General features: G+C 41.0%; 4 protein-coding genes across 10 annotated transcripts; 1 reads left to right on the forward strand and 3 right to left on the reverse strand.

Moving 5' to 3' along the window:
* Positions 1–1,108: 1,108 nt before the first annotated feature.
* LOC112294233 (uncharacterized) lies at positions 1,109–7,338 on the reverse strand. Its single transcript, XM_073539969.2, has 11 exons — positions 6,364–7,338; positions 5,765–6,189; positions 5,382–5,641; positions 4,698–5,123; positions 4,148–4,567; positions 3,760–4,008; positions 3,260–3,525; positions 2,552–2,916; positions 1,971–2,368; positions 1,385–1,733; positions 1,109–1,189 (listed from the first exon to the last, which is right to left on the reverse strand). Exons 1-10 carry the CDS (start codon positions 7,193–7,195, stop codon positions 1,451–1,453), a joined length of 3,924 nt encoding a protein of 1,307 aa, XP_073396070.1. The 5' UTR covers positions 7,196–7,338; the 3' UTR covers positions 1,109–1,189; positions 1,385–1,450.
* Positions 7,339–7,492: 154 nt separating this feature from the next.
* LOC112294234 (uncharacterized) lies at positions 7,493–10,038 on the forward strand. 4 transcript variants are annotated; one of them, XM_090243963.1, is made up of 5 exons: positions 7,493–7,630; positions 7,902–8,308; positions 8,962–9,009; positions 9,195–9,334; positions 9,542–10,038. In XM_090243963.1, the coding sequence occupies exons 2-5, from the start codon at positions 8,146–8,148 to the stop codon at positions 9,713–9,715; spliced, it is 525 nt and encodes a 174-aa protein (XP_090100089.1). In that variant the 5' UTR covers positions 7,493–7,630; positions 7,902–8,145; the 3' UTR covers positions 9,716–10,038. The 4 variants fall into 4 exon arrangements, with proteins under 4 accessions (XP_090100089.1, XP_090100087.1, XP_090100088.1 ...); XM_090243961.1 differs by having other exon boundaries at positions 7,533–7,760; XM_090243962.1 differs by having other exon boundaries at positions 7,533–7,735.
* Positions 10,039–11,252: 1,214 nt separating this feature from the next.
* LOC112294382 (uncharacterized) lies at positions 11,253–16,542 on the reverse strand. Of its 2 annotated transcripts, XM_024544712.3 has the most exons (10): positions 15,096–16,526; positions 14,782–14,871; positions 13,834–13,869; positions 13,424–13,520; positions 13,224–13,294; positions 12,825–12,986; positions 12,562–12,663; positions 12,196–12,339; positions 11,860–12,072; positions 11,253–11,545 (listed from the first exon to the last, which is right to left on the reverse strand). In XM_024544712.3, the coding sequence occupies exons 1-10, from the start codon at positions 15,369–15,371 to the stop codon at positions 11,387–11,389; spliced, it is 1,350 nt and encodes a 449-aa protein (XP_024400480.1). In that variant the 5' UTR covers positions 15,372–16,526; the 3' UTR covers positions 11,253–11,386. The 2 variants fall into 2 exon arrangements, with proteins under 2 accessions (XP_024400480.1, XP_073396071.1); XM_073539970.2 differs by lacking the exons at positions 11,253–11,545; positions 11,860–12,072 and having other exon boundaries at positions 12,205–12,344; positions 15,096–16,542.
* Positions 16,543–18,360: 1,818 nt separating this feature from the next.
* On the reverse strand, positions 18,361–22,857 carry LOC112294753 (uncharacterized). Of its 3 annotated transcripts, none has more exons than XM_024545545.3 (7): positions 22,279–22,857; positions 21,664–22,046; positions 20,450–20,638; positions 20,158–20,265; positions 19,910–20,019; positions 19,436–19,741; positions 18,361–19,297 (listed from the first exon to the last, which is right to left on the reverse strand). In XM_024545545.3, the coding sequence occupies exons 2-7, from the start codon at positions 21,775–21,777 to the stop codon at positions 19,144–19,146; spliced, it is 981 nt and encodes a 326-aa protein (XP_024401313.1). In that variant the 5' UTR covers positions 21,778–22,046; positions 22,279–22,857; the 3' UTR covers positions 18,361–19,143. The 3 variants fall into 3 exon arrangements, with proteins under 3 accessions (XP_024401313.1, XP_024401315.1, XP_073396591.1); XM_024545547.3 differs by having other exon boundaries at positions 19,910–20,010; positions 22,279–22,773; XM_073540490.2 differs by having other exon boundaries at positions 18,361–19,308; positions 22,279–22,757.
* Positions 22,858–23,758: the final 901 nt, after the last annotated feature.

Genomic DNA, 23,758 nt, shown 5'->3' on the forward strand with positions numbered 1-23,758 from the left:
CACTTCTTGGATGAACTTTACATTTTTAAAAATTATACAATAATATATTATTATAAATCATAATATATATTAAAAGAAAAATATCAAAATAATCCACTTATTTACTAAATCAGTCCATCGTATTGTAACCATCATTAGAGAAATGGATCATCTCCAAAAACTATTATTACAATCATAGCCTTCATTCCAATCCCCCTTGTTCCTAATCCTACTTCCTCTTTTTTGTAGCCTTTATACCAACCTTGTTTTCCTTCCCCATTTCTAGCTCTCATTCCAATCTCCCTTATTCTTTCTTGTTTCCCACAATAGGGTGGGTCAATTTAGTAAAAAGATGAGTCATTTTAACATTTTTTATATTAAAAATAATATAATTTTGGTATGTAGTAGAGGAACATATTGTTCATATTTTGTGATTTGATTGTCATGGTAATAAGATCTTTGGTGCTAATGGATGTGGAGATGATTCTCAAGCCAAATGTGAGAAAAATCATTATTTTAGATCATAATAAGTAGGTATACAAAAGAAATGAGAAGTGAGAATACATAATGTTCCCTTATGGATGTCCAAAAAATAAGACGATTCAAAATATTGATCTTATATTTTATTTTAAATATATTACCAGGTTTAAGTATCTAGTATTTTTCAAGAAATAGAATGGATGCCAAAATTGTGAAGAAATTGCATTTGTTGGATATGTTTTAGCCAATGAAGATATTAATTGTAAGATTTTTTAAAAAAAAGGAACCAATTTTAAAATATCACTTTAAATTGATTTCATATGATATCATAAATCCTGAATTTCGATATAGTTACTATTTTAAAAATAAAATTTTAAAAAATAGTTAATATTAACATTGAATAATTAATAATATAAATTTTACATAATTTCTCATTTTTTGAGATAATTATCAGAGTATGTAACAAATTGATAAAGTTTTGAGAACAAGATTCTATTTTTGAAGATAATACACTAGAATCAAGATTAAGTTCATCTTCAACCTTATCAATTCTTTAATTAATTCTTTATTTTATTTTTTAATATAAAAAACTCTTTTTATATTTTAGATTTATTATTTGAATATTTTGTTATATTCCAACTCATCAATATTTTAATAATTTCTTTTATTTCTTTTTACATGAAATTATCCATTTAGATTCGATGTATCAAATTGTGTCATTAAAAACCACCTATATATGCATAAAGAAAATAGAAAGAAGCTACAATTACTATAAATTCACAAAAAAAAATTAATGAAAAAAACATGCATTTTAGCTCTAAATAAAACTTATGTATATACATATATATAAGAGAAATAATAATAATAATATGAAGAATTAAGCAAAAGTAGAGAACTGCAAGCAAGAGTGAAGGAGGTGGATTACCTTGTGAATAGAAGGTGGGGTGAAGCCAATTGAGGGGAGTTAGGAGTTGGAAGGGAAGGAGGAGGGCTATAGGTAATACATGTGAAGACGAAGCCGGGGGTGCACGCTAGGGGGCACCACCGAATAGTAGGAGTCATGGGATCGAATCCCCCCTACCCCTCCCTCTCCTCCTCCTCCTCCTCCCACGCTGATGCTGCTGCTTCGCTTCTGCCTCATGGCCTGGTACCACACTCTGGCCCTCCACGCCGCCAGATGAGCGTAGTACGCCGGCGTCACTATAGACACGGCTCTCGTGCTCCGCCCGAACATGTAGCACAGCTTGTTCGTGAGGTTCTGGAAGTCATCTGCACTGCCACCCCACCCAATTCCCTCCCTCAGTCACCAGATTGCATGCAGTCCATCAGCACCTAGTGTCCTCTCTCTCTCTCTCTCTCTCTCTTGTTGTGTCCATCTTTAGTGTCTAAAGAAGCTCTGTCCTCAGCATTTCTTCGCCTCCCACCCTTGATAACATAGATGATCGCTTCATTGTATCGTGTAAGAAACAGAATATTGAAGGCAATGAAGGTGGTTCTGCAACTTGTTATACCTGAATCCGGTTCCATCGTAGAGAATGTGGTAGTGAGCTGGTCTGCTGGTGCCTTTCTCTCCCGAATGGCTGCACAAGTAGAAATCGAAGTTGCGAGGATGGACGATCTTATCATCCACCACCGTGCCAGGAGGCACGTTCAGATCCCGGCACCCCGAGAGAGCCGTCGACGGAGTGTTGGACAAGCCCTTGGTGTACTTCCTGTCGCAGATTCTCCTGAACAGCCGCGTATGATGCCTTTTCTGCACCATCGCAAACGTAATGCACGGCTCATACGACGACATGGAGCTGAGCTCCACTGCGGCTTGACGGGCAGCGTCTTTGACTGCATTGACCTCCTTCTCCAGAACCTCTTGAAATTGGCTTTGTCCCACTCCGTCTCGAAATAATATAATCACCTTAACGAGGGTAAAAGGGTACAACTGAATAAAAATATGCATACATTCAACGACCAGGAAAAGTAAAATCATGGAAACCATTCTTTTTTTTCATTGAAAAATTCAAAGATAACAGAAGAAAGGTGATGGTAGATATATGTGAATATGTAGATATAGATATAGCGAGAGAGAGGATACACTGACTTGGGGAAGGCAATGTCGATTAGCTTGGTGCCACTCGCGAAGAAGGTCTAACACGAGCTCCTGCAAGTTGAGGATTATTTCCGTGTATCGTTTTTGGGCGCTGTGGCGAGCAATGAAACGTACAGAGTCAGGCCAGTCGATGCTTCCCACAACGGCCGCGATGGACGGCGCCTCGTGGTCACCGACACCAGGGTGGGAGACATCGGCCCCGAGGAAGATGCAGGTGCGGTTCCGGATGCTGGAGAGGTTGCTGACATGGTCGAGAGTTTGGTGGAGGCGGAAGTTGCGACCCCCACACTTGACATTCACCTTCAGCAACAGATTGGTGGCTGCCGTCTTGTTGAAGCACTTGTCATCCAGGTAGCCTGCACCACCCACGCACTCACTCACTCACTATCTTAGCCCAACCCAACCCAACCCAACCTATTGTTCTTATTGCCACTCTTGTTTGTTATTATTCAATGCTGTTGCAATTTAGTATATAGACATTTGCAACTTGGTTATGATTCTTGGTTCAAGGAACATTTCTAATGGAGGATGATGATGATGGGTTCTTTCAGTGTTTTTCTTCAATAGACCTGTGATCTGAGTCATCCTTCACAGGATTGCTTACTGCACTTGTAATTACTCTTTGTGAAGAGATGAAAGATGTAGCGAGGTGGGGGATTAGGAGAAGACATGGGAGCCATAGTGAGTGGAGGAACGCACTCTGTTGCAAGGGGTAGTAGTTGACCACTTGAACAGGAACACCCTTCTCAATGTCACCGAAGTACTTGATCTCGTTGTACAGTGGGCTTCGGTGCCCGTCCACGATCACTAGGATCAACTGGCAGAAAGCCCCTCTGTCCTTTTCACCCTGGGGGATGGCGTTTTGGATTAACGCAAACGTGGTGTTCAGAGATTCTAGGTGGCAGACATGGGCCCTGCCTGTGGTCATGGGCTTCAGCAGTTTTATACCCATCTCAGTTGCACGGCTGCACTCAATAAGAAACCACCACACTCCCCCCAAAATATATATCATGGTAAAACGGTATTTAAGGATATAGTTTTGGTTAATTTAAGTCATGATGTTACAAGAGTTAGTCCTTCGGAACCACGCTACAATCTTACACACTACTACCGAGGAGCAGAGAAAGGACTGGGCAATAGGAAGGAGGGAGGGAGGAAGATAAAGAGGAAGTGAGGAAGAAGAAGAAAAAGAAGAAGACCTGGTGATGAAATGGATCCACTCGGTCCGCTTCGTGAACTTCCCTCCAGTTAAGTCACACACCCCCCACCAACAGATTCTGGAACCTTGAAGGGCCTGTTTGTGGTTCCACGCCCAGAACCCAACCCTTCCAGGGTCCACGGGCTCCTGCCCATCCTTGAACTGAATTATCGGAGCTCTCAACACCCTGCTCTGCACCTCCGTCATCGACGTTTGGAAGCCAAGTTCAAAGGCAGCACAAAACGGATCACTACGCAGCACAACACCACACACACACAATGGGAGCGTCGGCTGAGATCGTATTCACTACTGGTCACTTGCGTTTTTTTCTCATTATAGTTTCGCACAACAGAAGCACAAATGGTAGTATAACAATGTGACTAATGCACCTGATGTGACGATTGATGTCGACCGAGTATCTCTCTTCCATCATATCACCGATTCGTTTGCACCTCGCACCCGGATTCCTCAAGTAATTATGAAAATCGAATTTTTTACCGCGCTCGATTCCTTGTCCCACAAACCTCGACATCGGTGAGAGCTTGGCCAGCTCCATAGGGACATACACTTTCCCATTGGTGGATTTCAGGATCAGGCAGGGCAAGTTTTTCCACTGCACTTCCTTCGCGTACTTTTCCTTGAAGTAATCCGTCACACGCACATTGTCCACGTTCTCAGGCTGTTTCATGAACGTGAGCTTGCTGGTTGCAGAATGTGACAGCCCTTCGACCTTGGATTTCCTGACCACTTCTCCAGGGTAATAATCCAGTATCACCTTCGTGCCCACCAAAAGATTGAGACAGAAGTCCCTGAAAGCCGGAATCATCAGGAAACACAACCCCACCACATGAGTAGCAAACCCCCTCTCACACCACCATCAATGAACACATTTTCCTGAAGAAGAAGTGAGTCGGTGAGTGAGAGAAAGTGGATGCTCACCGCTGTTGGGGGCTAAGCTCCGCCTGTTTGTTGGGCACCAGCTGCCGGTCCCTGGCCATCATTTCCAGCACATAGTCCAGGATGGTTTTCGATATGAGATCCTTCGTAAAGAACCAGCACTGGGCCACATCCACATTCAACACCAGCCCTTGCTTCGTTGGCCTCAAGCTTTTAAAGAAGCCCGTGCACGAATTGAGGAACTTGTTGACTGGGGTTGTGTAGGACGCGTCTGGGTAGTACGCATACGGCCCGGACTGCACCACTCGGCTGCTGTTGCGCTGGTGCTCTTGCATTATGACTCTCAGGGCATTGATGTACTCCTCGTGCAGACTAAGCATATCGTCCCCCTCGATGTACTTCTGCAATAGATTGCCTAGAAACGGCCCTCTGGGTTCCAGTTTCACATCGTAGTGTGGCGGTTGCTGTCTGTGTAATTACGAATTTCCACTCTTCAGCAGTTTGGATGACGGCCATTACTTAAAAATTAAGAAATTAAACTTGCTCAAATATTTGTTGATTTGGTTGAAAAGAGAAAAAAAAAGACATAAAAAAAAAAAAAAAAAAAAAAAAACGCATCCTTGATGATGCTTCAAGACCAAGGAAAATAATGTGAATGATGTAAGTAGATACTTCGATTTACATTTAATAAAAGTAGGCGACAGAAGCAAAACAGGATGAGCGTACTTTAATGAGGGCAAAGGAGTATATCGCTCGCAGAGCGTCCCAAATGGGAAGGCCATATTGCTGTACAGAGAATCTCTGCCATCGTAAACCAGCAGGGGTATGCTCCCGAATGTTTCCTTCATTCGAACCTTCAAAACCTCGAGAATCTTTCTGTGCAAGTCCACTGAAGCAGGGGGAACCACCGTCATCCTTTTGGCATGGATGTTCCCAAACTTAAAGGTATCCTTGACTTTGAAGTGGTTGACCACAATGATCTCAGCCTGGGCAATACAGCAGCGAAGATGTGAGCTCGAAGAGAATTCTGGATGCAGTGTGGACAGAGAATGGAGACAGGAAACAAGTAGATGTCAGAGTCGGGTGGGGGAGAGGAAGAGCTCCTTTACCCTTCCGGAGTGTGCCTTCTCTCTGGGTCTGGCCATCGGCAACAGAAGGGCATCACCGGCAGCACTCTCCGATGCGGAGGGAGTGGGAGCAGGCGGCGAGGGAGAACTTGGGCACCAGCCTGCACTCTCTCGTGACGCGACATCAATGGCAGCAACGCTCGCCTGGCGGAGGGGATCGGTATCCCGATCAAGGGGATCCAGTGGACGGAGCTTGGTGACAGCAATGGCCTGAGCAGGTTCCTCGTTGGCCTGGGGTGGAAACAGGCGCGGGGCGACGACGGTGGAGGGCCTGTTTCTCACGCACGGGTGCGGCCAGGGCCTGGCATTGGGCGGGGGCAAGTAGACTTCGGCTACGACCACATGGCGCCCCCTCCGCTGGATGCATGGATCCCAACCCCCGCGTGATGCATGGCCTCCCCTCCACCCTGGCATTTCCCTATCGTCTTTTCATCACTTCCCCCCTTCTCAATCATCCACACTACTCTCACCACTTCCCTGTCGGTACCATATCGACGACTCTTCAAAAGTTTCACTTGCCTTGCCAGGGACATCACAAAGGCAAAGATGCGACAGTGGCAAGTGCAGAGCGGAGTGCCTACCTGACGGGCGAGTGGACTTCCAGCTTTGCGTCGCGCTGAGTGCGTGCAGATTCCCTTGATCGCCATAAGGGTGCACCTGGTGGCCCTCCTTCAGTTGGCAATATGATGTCACAGCTTTCTCCTCCAGTGAGCCCGACGTCGGTCTGCGAGGTTTGAGCTGAAATTTGAATGCAATCTCGTCGAAGGTCCTCCCGGGGTGTCCCTCATGGCTCTCGCCCATGTCCCACTTCTTCTCATGACGAACTCTGGATGGTGTGCGAGGACTCGATCGATTGGCCGTTGGGGACAAACTGGGTGTTCGAATGCGATGCAGAGGGGAGGCGCAGAGGGTGTGAGGAGTAGGACCTGCATGTGTGGGGGATCGGGGTTTCTCAGGCTTCGGGCACGAGTAGCCCGCTGTGGGCGAGCAGACACGACTGATCCGTCGCGGGGAGCACGGCCCGTCGGGTCTACTCCGGCAGCATGAATAGGATACTGCTGGGGAGCTAGGACAGCTTTTTACGGGAGAGCTTGCTCGGCTCTTCGGTGGGGACCATCCTTGACTCGTTGACGGGGAATTCCCTCTCCTGGGCGAAGAAATTCCTCTCTTCGGTGGAGAAATTCCTCTCCTCGGTGGGGAAATTCTTCTCCTTGGTGGAGAGCATAATGGACTCGTCGCTGGGGAGAATGGAGAGGACGCCCCACTCCAGGGTAGGCTGTGCAGTACTGGGGAGTCTGATCGACAATGCTGCTGCCGATGTCGTGGACTTCGGACAATGGGATCCTTGCGGGGGCCGTGGGAAGGCACAAATTTGCAGCCAGGCGGAAGGTATTTATCCAGGGGTGGTGCCATGATTGCTACTTCAAAGTATCATCAGTCTGACGGAGCACTTACACTCCGGTTAGTATGCCCCTCAAGGATTTCAAGTCCAATCCTGGTGCAAGAATGTGTTCCTAACTACATACATTGTTATTGTTAATCACTCGTTGTGTAGGTCGTCGGAGGTGCATTGTTCATTGCATGTAAATGCGCCTCTTACAAGGTTTCAGCATCAAGAAGAAGAAGGGATCGGATATCAATGAACAGTTGCGTTAGTTCGGTGGAGGGAATGGCGGAGGTTTATCTTTCGTCTCCGACAGATAGCCAGGTGATCCCTTCCTTTCAACCCCAGACCTAGGTTTTCCTGCCCCTACTGTTGTGAAACTTGGAGCCAGTTGTTTTCGTGGTTGCAGAATCATGAGAATCTTGTGGTCAGACAACCCTCTTGGTTCCTTTCCAACTTCCACGGTCCGACTCCGACAGTTGCTAATTGCAACCTTCTGATATATCATCTGTTGTGAATTTTCTAGAAGTGGACGACTTCATTCCCTCCACGGTTGTATTGCCCGGGGGGTAGGGGAAGCATACCATCTTGCAGGTCTGGTCCGGCAACAATTCGTCGTATTATAAATGTATTCCACTTACAGATTTAATTGCAAAGCGAGGGTCATTCAGCAGAAGTTCAATCTTCGATATTCTTAGGTTTATCAAGATTGGCCATGTTGTTTGTCGTGTTCAGGAAGACGCCTGGTAGTGGGTTGTGCGACCTCCTCTGTTATTAATCAAACTTCCCTATTACGGTGCCATAAAGGCAATGCTGGGGCAAGAGATTGATGAAAAGGAGAAACAATTGACCTGCAAAAGCATGTGAGAACATCGAATGCGGAATCAAAAAAATGTATGTGTAATCAGGAATTTGTAATGATGCTTGAGATGCTGTGATTGGTGAGGAAAGAGAAAAAAGGAAAGCCATAGCATTCAAGATGCCTCCGAAAACCCCTTCACCTCTAAAAACATCTGAGAAGCAGTACCGAAAGAAAACTCCGTTGGACCCAATATCTGCGAACAAAATTTGGGCGGATATATGCAACCAGACTGAGAGGATGGAAAGAAAGACGGGCCCCTTCCAATTCGATGTTAGGAAGTGTAAGTACCCTATGTATTCCTGTACTGTGATACTTGATCCTCGTCCTCCCTTTTTCTGCCAATTCTCTTGAAGCGGAGATTGAAATTTAATGCTTGTTTTTGGTTTCATCTCTTGCGTCTTGTTCCTATCACTTTCAGCTAATTTCTTTCTGTGAAGAGTTTTATAGCATGGGACCAATTGGGATTGATCACCCATAGCCAGTTCTGGAACGTGATAGACAAACCCAATCATCGAATGTAGCCACCCTCTTTGCGACGTTCAGAAACCCTTAAAAGAAATCAAAGCCCAATCCTGATCAAGTTCGTCAATGCAGGAAGTGTGGTTTGGATAATGGTTTAACAGATAGTTTCTGTTTCCATGATCTGTGGAGAGTTTTTTCAAGTTTGTAGGAGCTGGAGATTCTTAGAAAATGGGGATTTGCTAGAGAGCGATGCAGGTTATGAACTGATGATAAAAAGAATCTTTGCTGCAAGGAATGCATGCCTTTCAAATCTTTACCTGGCTCAAGGATGTGTACAATTCCTGCAACAATCACTTGTTCTTAGGAGGGAAAGATGCTTACTAAATTTCATTCGATTCAAGCTTAGACAGACCCATCTGTGTTCATGTAGTGGAAACTGACTAAACCGGCTTTGGTTATTGATCTGTGCAGTGATTATTATTCCTGACAAACCTAATTACACAACTCCCGATGTGAAAGGCAAGTTTGTTTTACTCATTGTTTCGCCCTGTGTTCGTGAGAAGTCAATGGACATGCCCAGCATGTGACGCTTCATTCCTGTGACTTGTAGTGGTAATATATTTGATCAGTCCATTTAAGTATCTTAGTGGGTTCGTCATCCTGAACAATTTTAATTTAACCTTGCGGTTGTGCAAAGGGAACAGTAACGATGAAAGAATACGAAGAGGCTATAAAGTTGTTGGAGAAGGTGGATCCAATTAAGAAACGAGAGAAAATTCCACCTGAGAAATACAACTTGCCAGCCACAGTCGCTCAGGATTATGGCTGGTACAGCAAGCCTTTGGTAAAAAGAATTTACTTCCATGTCATCTCAAATCAAATGAAATGGTCTGCTTCCATGCATTTATATCCACCTCCGGAATACTACGTTGTATTTTTGAGTTTATGGGTGTTTTGGATTGAATGCATTCTGCCGGATATAAATTTGCTACTAGACATTCATGTGGTGCAAACGTAATGAGTTGGTATTTTTCATGTGATATTTTTCCAGATCAAGAAGCACCCATTGTTCCAGTTCCCCAAGGGCATGTGTGAGATTACTGAGTACGCAGATACGTATTATAAAAGTCAAGGCAGGAATCCTTTCCAAAAGAGGGATTTCACTGTGAAAGACCACATGGGCAAGGGACCAACCAGTGCTAACCCTAAATCTCCCTTAAAGTAGACTCCACAATGCCAGTTTTACTGTTCCAGTGTGTTTCCTTGAGTTGTGGACACTTTTGCTGTGTTGAATGTTGATCAATAGGTGTCGAAGAATTTCAATCCTTCAATGTTGTGACTCAAACATATGTATGTATCCATTCTGAAGAATTTCAAGGCTGTTATTTTTCTTCGAAGAGCATCCGGTAATTGGTTTGATGTCAAAATTGTGCGTATTACAGATAAAAAATGAACATGATTCATTGTTTATTCTGTTACAAGGGCAACATGTGCTCTGCCACACCTGTATAAATTTACGATATTTCAAATGTTAATTTTCTAAAAGAACAGTAGATGTTAATCAATGTTTTTTTTGAAGATAGTTACATTACATTACACTTAAAAGTTAACAAACCAAATTAAAGAAGGTGAAAATTTTGAAAAAGGTAAAAAGACCAAGAAAACATTGAAAGTTTTGGAAAAATGTAAAGATTCATTATGTGCCCATGAAAGATGTATAAAAAAATACCACTTAAAATAAAATTTAATGCCAATATTTTTTTATTTCAAATACATGGTTAAAAGTTATAAATTTAGATTTGTAAATATTATAAACACCCGCGTCAAAAAAAAGTTCCAGAATAAATGTAGGAACTTATTGTCTTAAGCCATGCAAATCTACAAAGATTAGCACTAAGTTCACTTACACATGGGTCAATACAAACCCTCAAGTGCAGTATAGTATCACAAAGTCATGCAAGTGAAGATCACAATTCTCAATGAACCAATGATGAAAATATGTATACTTGAGGCTTCAACTTGTCAAAAATCAAAATCCAAATAATTTACTCAACAGAGTATTGTTGATGAAAAAGATTTCTTTCATACTTTTAAAAAAAAGATAATCAATTTATCTATCTTACTTTCTAATTATATATTTTGTTTATATTTATTTTGTTTATATTTATTAAATACTTTAATAAATCAAAATTTCAAATTTATTCGAAAACTCTAGATTTCATTTTCTAATTTATGAATCAGGTGACTTTCTTCTGAGTCGTTTGTTATTGTATTTTGTAAATGTAAAATGGTTTCTAACTTAACATGAACAGGGTAATGGATGAAAAACATAAAATTACACACAATCTTAAGTTACAAATGCAGCATTTCCTCCAACTAAAAATTTAATTACATATACACATTCATATAAAAACCAGGTTTATCTTTTTCTTTTTCTTTTTAATAAAGATATTTACTTCAGGCATCAAATTTTGAACACGTCAACAAAACACCAGCTCATATGCAACATCCAATTTTGTAGAAACCATATGTGTAAAATTATACTCATTCATTCATAAACACACCTCCATTTGTAAAAGCACAATAAATGATCGAAATTCATTAATATTAGCAAAAAAAAAAAAAAAAAAAAAAAAAACAACTGTTATAATGTGCTCAAAGCATTGTATTTTGTAGAGATATTTGATTGCTTTTAATTGAATACAATTAACAAATAATAATAATAATAATAATAATGATGATGATGATACGTAAACACTTGATTTTTATAATGAATAAATACAACTAATTATTAATGGAAATAAATCAATATTTTGAAGAAAAGGATTAAATAGAAAGAACTTAAATCTTTTCAAAACTCATTCAAGGTTTTGCATTCTTTTTAATGCTTTTCATGTTATAGATTGAGTTGTTTGATGTATTGTTCAAACTGTTTTACAGTTTTGTCAATTGGTCCCAGTTGTTTCCTCAAGATATGCAATGCACGACTGTAATGCTTTGCTGCTTGTGTCTTATCTTTCAATGCCACATGTACATCACCCAAGTATTTCAAAGTCTGCAATAATTTAATAGTGGAATCAAACCTTTATGGCTCAAAATAAAATTCAATGTTAAGTATGTTGTTAGAAACAAATGTTTTTTTTTGTTTTTGTTTTTTTTTAAAAAACCTATATAAAATACTTAATAATGGAAAAACCATTTTTTGTCTAAAAGAAAAATTAAGGCAAAATATAGCACTGGAAGAGTAAATTTGTGACAATAAAATTTAAATTATTGTTGTACTAGTGTCAATAGTAGAGAAACATGATATTGAAATGCTCCATGTAAATGAAATACATGGTTCAAAAAAGGTTGCAAAGAAATGCTTACCTCAGCAATAATAACACTACTTCCTCCATATTCTTTCCTTTCGAGTTCCAAGAGTTCTTCAAATTTAGCTTTGGCACTGTTAACCTCATTGTTGTCATACAAAGAAATTGCTTGTTGTTTTTTTACCAATAACAAAAGAAGCTCATGGTCTTTGTTGCCTTCTTTACACCATTCAATGGATGCTTGTAAGGATGCCATTGAACGGACATATTTCTACCATTCAACATTCAAACACACTTTAAAATCCAAATAATTATAATTATATATTTATATATATTTATAGGTTCTTACATGTCATGATTGATTGAGTTGTAGACAAACAGTACAAAATTATACCTTATGTTTGTGATAAGTAACTCCTAATTTGTAGTACATTTGTGCTAGTTTGTAGTTGTTTGTTGGAGATGCATTCTTCAAGCAAGCTATTGCTTTTTCATATACAACAGCTGCGTCCTCTTCTTTACCTTGCTTGCTAAGAAGCTTCACTAAAATGATAAAATGAGTAAAAAAGAAAATTTTAAATCAAATTTGTTTACATAGTATTCAAGTTTTCAACATTTGCAGGAAGAATTAGCACCAAGGGTTCTTTTTTAAATTACAGCCATATTGTAACACACAATGCCTTATGAAAGCATTTCCTTAATGCTCATTTGCAATTTGAACTAAATTAAACATGTCAGCAGAAGTTTCCCATTAACAAACCTCAGCTACTTTTCCAAACATGTTTCCCAGCCTTGCATCCTTAGATCCACCTTCTTGAAATGCAATTGATTTTTTACCATTACCTGCTATTTTTTCATAAGCCTACATCACAGAATATGATGGAACTTGTTTGATTTTATAAATGGTTTGATTTATAAATCAAAAGGTTAAAATACATTTATATATATATATATATATATATATATATATATATTTAGAATAATTTCACAGTACATATTTGATTCAATGAAAGTTTGACTAACCGTAGCATACTCATCTAGAGCTTTGCTATAATCATCAGTCTTATTGATCTTGTCTTTGTCTTTCTTGTTTTTTAGTTGGGTTTCTTCATATAACATCCTACTATCTCCAAGATTCACATAGAAGTCACCAAATCCCTCATGAATTTGAAAGTTTGAATCATGCTACCACATTAAATTGAAAAAGGTTAAAAGTTGAATCACTGACCAAAATTTTTTTTTTTGATATTTAACTTCTTTTTTAAAAGAAAAAAAAAAGAAAAACACATATTTCACCATAGTTGTTACTGCTATATAACTTAAGTTCCAAAAAGGATTTTGAAAATGTCATGTGGTTTAACAAAGCATGATTTTGCAGCTTCAAAAAAAACCCACGATTCAAAACATGGTAGGAGTGTATACATTAACCCCATGAAGTTTATGGTTCATCACCAAAGCTCTTTGTAGATAATTCACACAATTAGGATCACCACCTGTACAGTGTAATATTTTTTAAATTTTAATTGTATTTCCTTCTGCATGGATATAATCTTAAAATGGAATATTAAATACTTGCATGGAAAATGTGAATGTGTATGGGTAAAAGGGGTTGAGTATTCTACGGAGGATCATGGCCTTGGCATCTGCTACAAGGATGGAGATTGTCATCTCATTGTTCATATCTTCACCTATTTTAATAAGGTCCATGTTTTCTATTGCCTTCACCAGCATTGCAATAACTTAGCTTTTTGTAAAAGAACCCAACACACACACACACTGTTAAGCCATGCACAACAACTTTAACTACTTCCCTTTTACTTCATCAAAACATAATAGATTAAACCAAATTACTCAATATGGATTAAACACTGGTATATACTTTCATTACTGTTGCAGATACAGAATATAGTGAACATTGGATATTAAAAAAAATAAAGCCCAGTAGAATTTCACAACAAATAAAATAATGAATTAATAAACAAGTAAAATTATCAGATTGAAGTGGAACGTGTCTTAACTGAAGACAAATTACCTTGTGTGCATGGAAATGTGCTTGATCTCCAAGACCCTACAAAGTCATCACCATGAAATTAAGCATAGGAATTCATATTTCTTATAGTTTATTTTGTTTGTTTGTTTTTTGTTTGTTTGTTTTTTTTTATTATTATTATGTTTTTACACTAATGGATTGTAATACTCATGACATGTAAGACCTTTACAAAAATTCTCAAAAAGTGTAATTTTACATTCAAATAAAAATGCATTTCAACATATGAACCTTAATTTGAACTGTGTAAGTCAGAAATGTTCAAAGAGCCTTTTGCAAGAAAACAATTTCACTTTTTTTAAAAGTGAACATTGTGTTTCCATAAAGGTACAAAGTCAAAGACTAAAAAAAGCGTTTTTATATTTGTGATTATTATATTTTTTTATTACTTTAAGATAAATCAATATCTTGAAACAATAAATCAATATCTTGAAACAATAAATCAATATCGTGAAACAATAAATCAATATCTTGAAACAATAAATCAATATATACACACACACACACACACATATAACATAAAAAAACAAAAAAGACAAATCTGCCTCCCCTTCCCCTCCCCCCATCCCTTCCAAGAAGAGGGTCTACACTTTTTGGCTTACACATGTATTGATTTACCTCATGTAAACTATGAAGATGATAATTTACATCATTCTTCAATTTACTCAGCTAAAAGTATTATTATGTTGAGAAGGTGGCCTCCATTGAAATAATAAAAATAACAAAATCAAAAAAACTAGAAAAACTAACACAAATACAGAACAGGTTCAGAACAATTCAAAGTAGTTTATAAGAACACTATGTTTGGGACCAAATCTAGATATTTTTCATGTCAAGTCAAAGATAAAATTGAAATGACTTTTTTTTGACTAACTTATGTTTTCATTAACCAAGTCTTTTTGATTAGTGGGGGGTTTTGTGGGAGCAGGGTACCATGTCATAATAGACATTGCTGAGGTGGAGACGGGCCTTGGCCAGCGCAAGCTCCCGGTCTTCACAGCACAGCTTGGCAAGTGCCAATTGCTGCTGATTATTTATTCCAGGTCAGGAGGAAATTGTCAGCTCTCTGAACCACTCACTTAGATATACACACACTGTCTGTTCGCTTCCACTTAGCCTGCCACTCCCTATAAAACAAACTCCAGTTCTAATTCCACAGCTTCTTCTTCTTGTTGTTATTGTATTATTTTCAAGCATGGGTGGTAAAGCAAATCAGAAACAGGTTAGAATTTAGGGTTGTGCCTTGCCTGCATGGCCAGGAGCAGGGCTTGCTGAAGGTTGCCTTCCTGGTGGAGCTGCATTCCCTGGGCCTCCACCACAGTGAGGCGTGCACTGGGCTCCTTAAAGTAGCAGGAGCTCCCCATCTCAGTGCCCAATTCTGCATCTGCAAAACTACCCCTATTACCACTACCACCACCACTACCACTACCACCATCACCATCACCACCACTACCACCATCACCATCACCACCACTACCACCATCACCACCACTACCCTTCTTCAGATTCTTTTTCTTTGCCATTATCTCAATTTCATGCCCTTTTTAATCTCTTCTTCAACCCAACCCAGCCCCAATTCTGCACCACTTTGCTTCCACCAATTTGCACTGTCTGTGTGCTGTACGAATATGTATATGTTGGGAAGTACTGCCTTCCTGCCTCTTCACTCTCTCTGCTGCTGCTGCATTGCTACCACACCATTCAATGGATCCTTTGGCAACTCATCCAACAGGTGCTGCCTCTCTGCCTCCTGTGGAAAATCAACAACTCTCTCTCTCTGGGATGGCATTCTAACAGCACATTCCTTTGCATGGGTCATGTGCCACATACATCCAAAGTCTGTGTGTTTGTTAGTGGTTTGAAAAGTGCTGTTCAAATCTGAAGATATAACTTAATGCGACCACATGTGTGTTGTGACTATAAATGATTCATTGCCAGTACAAGATATTTTATTTTCACTTTTACAATGACAAAAAACATGCCTTGAGAAGTAATGATTGAACTATTAAGGTATCCACTTCGTAGTGCATAAATGAAGTATATAAGTAATTTAATGACATATCCATTCAAATGTTAAAACTTGGAATTTTACTTTTTTTTTTTCTTCTGTGAACCTACTCTGTTTCTATTTTTATTTCAAAATCACAAATCGTAAATCAAATTATTTTTTAGAAAAAATTCTAATCGATTTCATGATGAATTCAATCATCTCACAAGAATGCGATCAATTCTTAAAACATATTCCGAATTTATTAAAACATTGAAAAAAATACCAAACAATTCAACCATTTAAAAATCTTATTTTAAGACATATTCTGATAGAAATTTCATGTAAGAATTCTAAATATCTTCTTCTTCTTCTTCTAATAGATCCAAGATTTTCCTTTTATTTAGCATAATATTTTATGTTGATATGCTTGTACAAATTGTAGCAAATCAACTCAAGAATTTTATCTTAACACCAAACTGTTTCATTAAGTTTTTCAACACAAAATGGGCATTCATGTAGTTTAAATATCAATTCATTAATTATTTTTTTGAGAACTGATACACAAGATTAATTTACAATGGGCATGTTTGTGCAACAGGAAATCATAAAACCCACTTATACAGTAGATAATTAATTACTCAAGGAATAAATAATAAATCTGTGCATGTATGTGTTTGTCTGGGTGTATGTATGTATGTATATACATTTTACGTTTTAATCTCATTTTACAAAAAGTTGTATTGAAAAATTTAAATACGAAGATAATGTAAGAACTTTATTGAGAATTTTGAAATTCTAATTCATTTTACATTAAAATTCAAAAGTCATAAGGATTTCAGTAACACTAATCAGAGATTGTGAGATTTAAAAAGTTATTTATGCATATCGTAATATCAAAGGTTTGGTGTGTTGTCTTGGCATTATTTCTTTTCTCGCATGGATAGATTTGCATTCACTGTACCATGCTTCAAAATAACTGTTGATAAAATCTTTACAACACAAAGATTCTTAGTTTGAACAATCTCAAAAAAATTCAGTGTGAACATGTAATTTCCCAGTTACACAAGTACACACATCAAGATTTGAAGATGGCCCCACCACACACACACACACACACACAAGACAGAGAAAATACGTACGTACGTACGTACGTACTCAAAGGAACTGGAATCAGGTTTATGTGTGGAGGGGGGGGGATTACTTATTGCAATGAAGAACTCTGTACTACTTACTAGTAAGTTGTAAGACATTCTAACCCCACCAACCAACCAGCCAATCAATCAACCAAACACATCCATCCATTCATTTCATCCTCATATTACATCCATCCAATTCCAAATCCTGCAGAGCAAGAAAGAAACTTCGCCAAAGATCAACCAGGCCCCACAATCCCCCCATCTCCACCCCCCCTCACCTGCGACCCAGCCCCCACCCAGCCCATGTGATGGATGATGACGATGATGATGATGGATGCATGCATTATAATAAATGGATGAATTAATTATGATAAATGGAAGAAGTTTGCGTTTGTCGTCATCGTCGTCGAGGGAGCATATTCCCCTCGGAACCAGCACGCGTTTGGGGGTAGGGGAGTGTGAAAGGGAACGTGGGGGCAGGAGGGGTTCATTCCCCCCCTCCCCGCCCCGCCCGTTGTCCGCGCCGGCTCCGTTCTTGGTGGAACGCAATCCCCGTTCTTGCCATGATCCCACACCCCCCCCCCCGCGCGTACATCACGGGCTTGCCCTGCGTTGTGGTGCCTAACGGGGGCGGGGGGGAGGGAGGACTCCACAAACCACCCATGCCATGCCATGTCATCCAGGCTGAACCAGGACCTCGTTTCCTCAGACGCTTTCGCTTTCTCTCTCTGTGTGTCTTGCAGCTGTCTGCAGTTGACTTCCTTCCTTGCTTGCTTGCTTCCCTCCTCGTCCTCCTCCTCCTCCTCTGCGCTGATTTTCTCCTCCTCCCCCCCCCCCTTCCCACATATTCCCCTGTTTGTTTCCTCGCCAGCTGTGTCTGTACTCTCTTCACTCACCCACCCACCCCCTTGTGCTCTTCGCTCCCATTGCCTCCTGTATGCAGCGAAAATCGAGGCGACACCCACCCCCCCCCCCCCCATAGGAAACGGCACACCATAGGTGGTTGGGCACATCCATCTTGTTGCCGGTTGTAACCCCCCATGCGCGTCGCTATTGATTAGCCGTCCCTTCTTTCCTCGTGTTCTTTCTTGGAGCGTTCCTAAATTCGTCAATTTACTTAACTACTCCGTGAGCGTCCCAAAGCTAGACACTAAAACATGAGTGGCGCAGCACGGTATGAAGTGTGGAAAACGCAAAATCTGAGTGGGGATTTCGGCAGAATAGGCTGACTACAGCACAATGGAGGCAACAACAAAATTGAAGGAAATAGTAAAAACGTGGAAGTACGCGCTAGCTGCACAGAAACAGAACACAGAACGGTAGACGAGGGACCAGACGACGAGCAGTATACTCAGCACAGAAGAACAAAGAAAAGACACAATGATATGATATTGAAGCTAGCGTCGTTGATTACCTCAGAAGAACAACCCCTGCTAAAGAGTTCGTGCAGTAATGAGCACATTATTTGAATAAACTATCAGGTTGCTGAGTACTACCATGTTCACCGAGAGTGTAAATGGTTTGATTGATATCCAAATGAAGAGAATGGTAACTAGTCTTAGTGCTGTACAAATCTAATCTGAGCCTAAACTCTAAAACTACTTACAAAGATTTACAAAGATTATAGTATCTGTGTAAAAGAATGTGGTCCTTGCTTTACGAGAGCTCGGTAGTGTAACACGCGAGTCCCCGCGATCTCCATTACCTCCGCTGAATGCGCACCCACTGAAGTGTCGTGCGCTACTTCAACTTATTACTGTTGCCACAAATTTAAGTAATTCGCAATGTCTGCTATTGTTACAAGGAATGAGACGGAGAGAGCTAGAGGGACGGCAATTCGCAGCCACATCAGTTCCTACTCCCAGATCCTCCTATAGATTTGTACACTTACTATGCTTTAGGTACAGCAAGTTAATCGGAGAAACTATCGATAGCAGCATCCAACCACTTTATCTACGCACAAGCAGTAAACGTTTCCCTGTCCACTGCACAAAGGTCATGCACTCTTTGCTGCAGTAAACCGTTGCAGGGAATACTACCGGGTGGTGATTTGCATATTGTACTTGCATGACAACCTGTTATGCTTGTATCGACGAAAAGCCAGTACAGGAATGGAAAGGTTAGGTAGTACAGCTATAACGGTACCCGGTAGATAGCCCCATCTACTAATTATGCTGACAATAAAGGGGCCAACTCTGACCTCTGTATGTCAGTACTGGAATCCTTGCTTGTGGGTCTCGTATAATGTGGCTCCCGTAGCCGTAAAGGGGACCACTCAAACCGACCAGGAAGAGGTTTCTCTTTCACAGGGTCGAAGTTGTACCTGCATGCAACCTTCGTTTATGAGTTGAAGTCTGCCCATTTACATGACTGTTCACATGTATACAGACTATTTATTAGTTCTCACAAGCTATGTCGGTAATTTTTGCCAATACACAGTGGAGAAGCGATGATTTCTAACCTGTCTATAAATCGCTGTTGGGTGCTTTGCTCCAACTCAGATAGGAAATCCTCTACATCAGCGGGGGGTACTTGACCAAACAAGCGTCGACGCACTGCACCTACGGGCTTCCTTACAAGGTAGGTTTTTTTCTTACGGGGAGCTCTGCATAATGACGGGGCGGAGTCCTTTTCTTTGATATGCTTGTGAGGTGGGGTGGTTGGTAGACTTTCATGATCAGGAGTTGTAAGCTCCTGACCTCGTTCCTCAACCTTGGCTTGGCCCCGCTCCTCAACCTTGGCTTGGCCCCGCTCCTCACGGCTCTCACTGTATTTTAGGATAGGTGAAAAATCAGTATGGAAATCTGCGGAATAGATCGTGAAATCTTGCTACCCTTTGAAACAATGCTTTTCAGTACAGAAAATGGCCAACACACACATCATTCTGGCCCACTGAAGACAATCGGGTAACCGAGGAGGGAAGGGCAGCTCGTACCAAGACAACTTAAGCGCCGACATATTCAAGTCTGCCAGTCGAGACTTACGATCACCAGCCAAACCCTCGAGCGGAGTCGATAGCGAATACCGACACAAATTCTGCAGACCCTGCATGATACCCACGATGAGAAGAGTTGTTATCTAAAAAGTAAATTGATCAACAAAATAGAATATGTAGGGCTAACATGCGCAATCTTGCAATTTCAAACTAAACCAAAAAGGAATGAAGATTGTGGAAACATGTACTTTGCTAGACGAGACATGGTTGAGAGTCTCTTCGAGCTCGATCCTGATTTCGGGATCATGTATATCGTTTAAGTATGACACTGCTTGATTGACCATGGCGATAACAGCCTGATAAAATCCAGACAGTTAAACAACTCGTCAAACAACTCGTCATCCCCGTACCATTACGTGTAACATCGCTGAGATTTAGTCGTAGGAATGCGGTCCATGCAAAGAACGATTGAATCCAAAACACTTAAAAATGCAAATACATTAGTTGCCCATTGCAGGGACGTGAAATCATCATCCTCACCTGCTTTAATTGGTCCGGACACTGAGAAAAAAACCGAATCTGTTTAATAAGCGTCTTCCAAGCCTGTGCCTCGTAACACAGTTGAAGAATAGAAACCACCACTCTTTGGATCCTTCGAGCATCAGAGGTACTTCGCAGTTCGGTTTCCAACTTCAACAGTTCTTCAATAGCCGCATCTAGTCTCTTTTCCTGCGCATGATTTTCCAGAACCACGAGGCATTCTTACACATTTTGACTTTCATACTGGGAGTAGTTCACTCCGGAATTAAAAAAAAAGACTCCCAGGCTGGTGTCCAGCATGAACTAGAGAAATTGTAACAAAACTTGAAAACCAATAGGGGGTGAAGTAAAGAAAAGACAAGAAGAGATACGAAGTCCGGTGAAATGCTAACGAGCAGAACTGTATTGGGTCAATAGATATCTAAGTATGGACATACGTAACTGGACTGAGAATCAATGTCGCGAAACGCGGTGGTATTGCATGATTGGAACAAGCTGGTTGTGGAAAAAAGCATTACAACTAGACTACCTTTCACAAGAATGTCGTCAGAGTTTTGATTAAACGATTACACTGCTTTCCGGAAGAATAGATATACCCCCCCTCCCCCTCCAGTAGTAAGTTTGCAAACTATGAGGCTTAGAGTCTGCCACGGTGCAGTAATAACCTCGCACAATGAATCGGATGCGTCACCGGAACACGATGAGAATTATGTTTATCGTTGGTGTTAAACAGATGAAGAACAGAGCAGCTATCTTGGTATTGCTTTCAGATCTATTTCTAGTATCCTTTCAAGTACGATTCGCTCGTAAGCGAAAATCAATGAAACATTTACCTGCTCAGAAATATACAATAATGTCCAAAATAAAGAGACACTTCAAAGGACTTCAGTTTGTCACTAAGCGTAAAAATGGGAAACCAGGCGAGACACAGAAGCTATAATTGTCGCCATAAGTCAAACTAGATCATAGAATGTCAGACACGCATGGACCAACCGAACAGCGACACAAGTCGTCTATGAAATCTATTTATCTTGCCCTCGGATTGGTGAAGGGTCGAAAACTCTTGACGGGTGCAATTGCTCATTTCACTTCAAGCCTTCACATGTTTGCCTCTGACACCATTTAAGTATGCGTACGAACCCCAAAAGGTTCAACCAATTTCCTAGCCAGGACTTCAAGTCTGCCATGGTAGTTTGAGTACACTGGAAACTAACCTGAATAGCGACGACTCGTTGCTCCTGAATAACCTTCTCAATTCTGCCATCTTCGAGATATTCTTTAATTGCAATGGCTCCTGTGTCCATCTCATTTTGAGTGACATTCATCATGTCCGGCTTTTAGATGCTATACGACGTCGTATGTAACACAAAAAAACCCTACGAGTTGTATTCTGCATATTAATGCGACGGCGGAAGCAAAGACAACCCAACAATCGCATTCTCCCACTGAAGGAGAGCGTCAGGACAGGTTGCTGAGGTCAACATGGCTTTGCGTGCAGTCACTCGCAGCATTCCTTGGCAGCGGTAATCACTAAATGCTGTCGACCGCAGCTAACATTAAAAGCCCTCGTATATCAAACAGCGCAGTTCATCGAACGCTGCAATAAGTAATCACAACGCCACAAAAGCGTCAACAGAACTCTCCCAAAGGAACTCTCTCTAAAGTGGTCTCAGATAATTTGGGAGAAGGAGACCAACTTGTCCAAATCCTTTCAAGTGCTAGTGACATCTCACAAGGCCACAGTACAAAAGCACCAAAATAGCTCGACCTCTGCAAGACAGGAAGCGTCACACGCTGACTGAAAGTCAGAGTTCTACGTCGTCACTCACCCCCGCGGTTAAGTCACAAAAACCGAACCACCAGTTGACGTTCCCCAAATTCCCGACTCATCTGCGCGACACAGTCTCTATCCACCTACCGCTACACCTCTCGCTCTCACGCTCGCTCTCTCTCTCTCGCCAGCTATCTCCGAGGAAAAAGTAACCCTCGGGTAATGGAATCCTGCACTAAACGCAACTACGACTCGGCTACAGTTAGGGAGTCACAAGAACTTCTTCCTCACAATCTGGTGAACAAAAGGACCGGAGAAATTTTGCAGCGGGGGAGGGGAGAAACTTCATGAGCGCGCTGCATTATTGAGGGAAATAGAGTCGAAACTGAAACAAAGCCGAAACCAGACGCTTAGTCGCGGTGGCAGTTGAGCAGAGAGTGCAAGGCAAGCGACGAAAGGGCGACGACACCCTCTCTCCCTCCCTCGAGCTCGACTTCCTCCTCTGTCTCTCTTTCTCTTTCTCCTTTGTCTTCGCCTTCACTCCCCACTCTCTTCCCTTCTCTTCGCTCTCCTCTCTTCTCCTCCTCTCCCTTTGTGTCATCGCTGCTGCTGCTGCCTCTCTGGCCATGGCCGGTCAAAAACCTCCCCTCCTTCCCTACCCCCCTGGTCCCCGTGTCATACCCGCTCGCCCCGCCCCCGTCCTGTCCTGTCGTGTCCTGTCCCGCCCGGGCAGCCCGCAAAAATGTCCCTCCCTCCCTCCACGGAAATTCCCCAGGAATCCAACTTCTCATTCATTCATTCATTCATTTATTCATCTATCTGTCTGTCTATAAGGGTTAAGATTTTGATCCACATCAACGAGTTTCATTCAAACATCCTCCATTCTGCAAAGCATCACACCACCAGATACGGACGGAGGGGGAGAGAGGGAGGGAACAATGCACACATGTATAACTCTAGCTCTCTCAATCTCTCTTTCCCTAAAAGCGAGTGCAGTGCAGTGTACTTCAGAATGAGAGCCATGCCCCCATAAATTGTCTCTCTTCTCTGCTCCTCCCCTCTCTCTCTCTCCCCCCACCTTCTATTCTTACTCCCCCACATGTTATCCACCCTAGAACACACACAGACACACACATCTCTCTTATATAAAAACAGCTCAAGGGGACAAATACATGGGACAAATCAGCTTTCTTATTCATTGCATGCCTCATAGTTTTTATCAAAAAAAAATCATCAAAAGTAATTCAAAATTGGATTTCACTCTTTACTCTCTTTGAATTAGTTAACAGCCATTGGGCAATTCCCTTTGAGTTAGTCAACAATCATCAAGCAACTCCCTCCATCAACTCTTAACTTTCTTCAAGTTAGCATTGATGTTTTAATTCTTTCAATGTAACTTGATCTGTTTAAACTTGGCTATTATTATAAACAATGTGAAATATTTGTGTGATTAGCATCGTTTTGTTGTTTAAATGTTTTTATATATTTATTTTTGCTTGGTAAATTTGCTATGTATTAGGTGGCATGTTTATAAAGTG

This window comes from Physcomitrium patens, chromosome 17 (genome assembly GCF_059467195.1).
Source record: "Physcomitrium patens ecotype Gransden chromosome 17, ASM5946719v1, whole genome shotgun sequence".
Taxonomy (NCBI): Eukaryota; Viridiplantae; Streptophyta; class Bryopsida; order Funariales; family Funariaceae; genus Physcomitrium; species Physcomitrium patens.

What these genes read in the sequence shown, in the direction of transcription:
- LOC112294233 (XM_073539969.2), bottom strand. Translation starts at nt 7,195, where the DNA reads ATGGCACCACCCCTGGATAAATACCTTCCGCCTGGCTGCAAATTTGTG. An exon ending in TGGATCCATTTCATCACCAG is followed by an intron (nt 3,526 to 3,759) that starts GTCTTCTTCTTT and finishes TATTGAGTGCAG; the next exon opens with CCGTGCAACTGAGATGGGTA. An exon ending in CTACTACCCCTTGCAACAGA is followed by an intron (nt 2,917 to 3,259) that starts GTGCGTTCCTCC and finishes TGGGTGGTGCAG; the next exon opens with GCTACCTGGATGACAAGTGC.
- LOC112294234 (XM_090243963.1), top strand. Translation starts at nt 8,146, where the DNA reads ATGCCTCCGAAAACCCCTTCACCTCTAAAAACATCTGAGAAGCAGTAC. An exon ending in CACAACTCCCGATGTGAAAG is followed by an intron (nt 9,010 to 9,194) that starts GCAAGTTTGTTT and finishes CAAAGGGAACAG; the next exon opens with TAACGATGAAAGAATACGAA. An exon ending in GCTGGTACAGCAAGCCTTTG is followed by an intron (nt 9,335 to 9,541) that starts GTAAAAAGAATT and finishes ATATTTTTCCAG; the next exon opens with ATCAAGAAGCACCCATTGTT.
- LOC112294382 (XM_024544712.3), bottom strand. Translation starts at nt 15,371, where the DNA reads ATGGCAAAGAAAAAGAATCTGAAGAAGGGTAGTGGTGGTGATGGTGGT. An exon ending in CCCTGCTCCTGGCCATGCAG is followed by an intron (nt 14,872 to 15,095) that starts GCAAGGCACAAC and finishes AATAATCAGCAG; the next exon opens with CAATTGGCACTTGCCAAGCT. An exon ending in GTAGTGTTATTATTGCTGAG is followed by an intron (nt 11,546 to 11,859) that starts GTAAGCATTTCT and finishes AAATTATTGCAG; the next exon opens with ACTTTGAAATACTTGGGTGA.
- LOC112294753 (XM_024545545.3), bottom strand. Translation starts at nt 21,777, where the DNA reads ATGATGAATGTCACTCAAAATGAGATGGACACAGGAGCCATTGCAATT. An exon ending in AACGAGTCGTCGCTATTCAG is followed by an intron (nt 20,639 to 21,663) that starts GTTAGTTTCCAG and finishes AATCATGCGCAG; the next exon opens with GAAAAGAGACTAGATGCGGC. An exon ending in ACCATGTCTCGTCTAGCAAA is followed by an intron (nt 20,020 to 20,157) that starts GTACATGTTTCC and finishes GGTATCATGCAG; the next exon opens with GGTCTGCAGAATTTGTGTCG.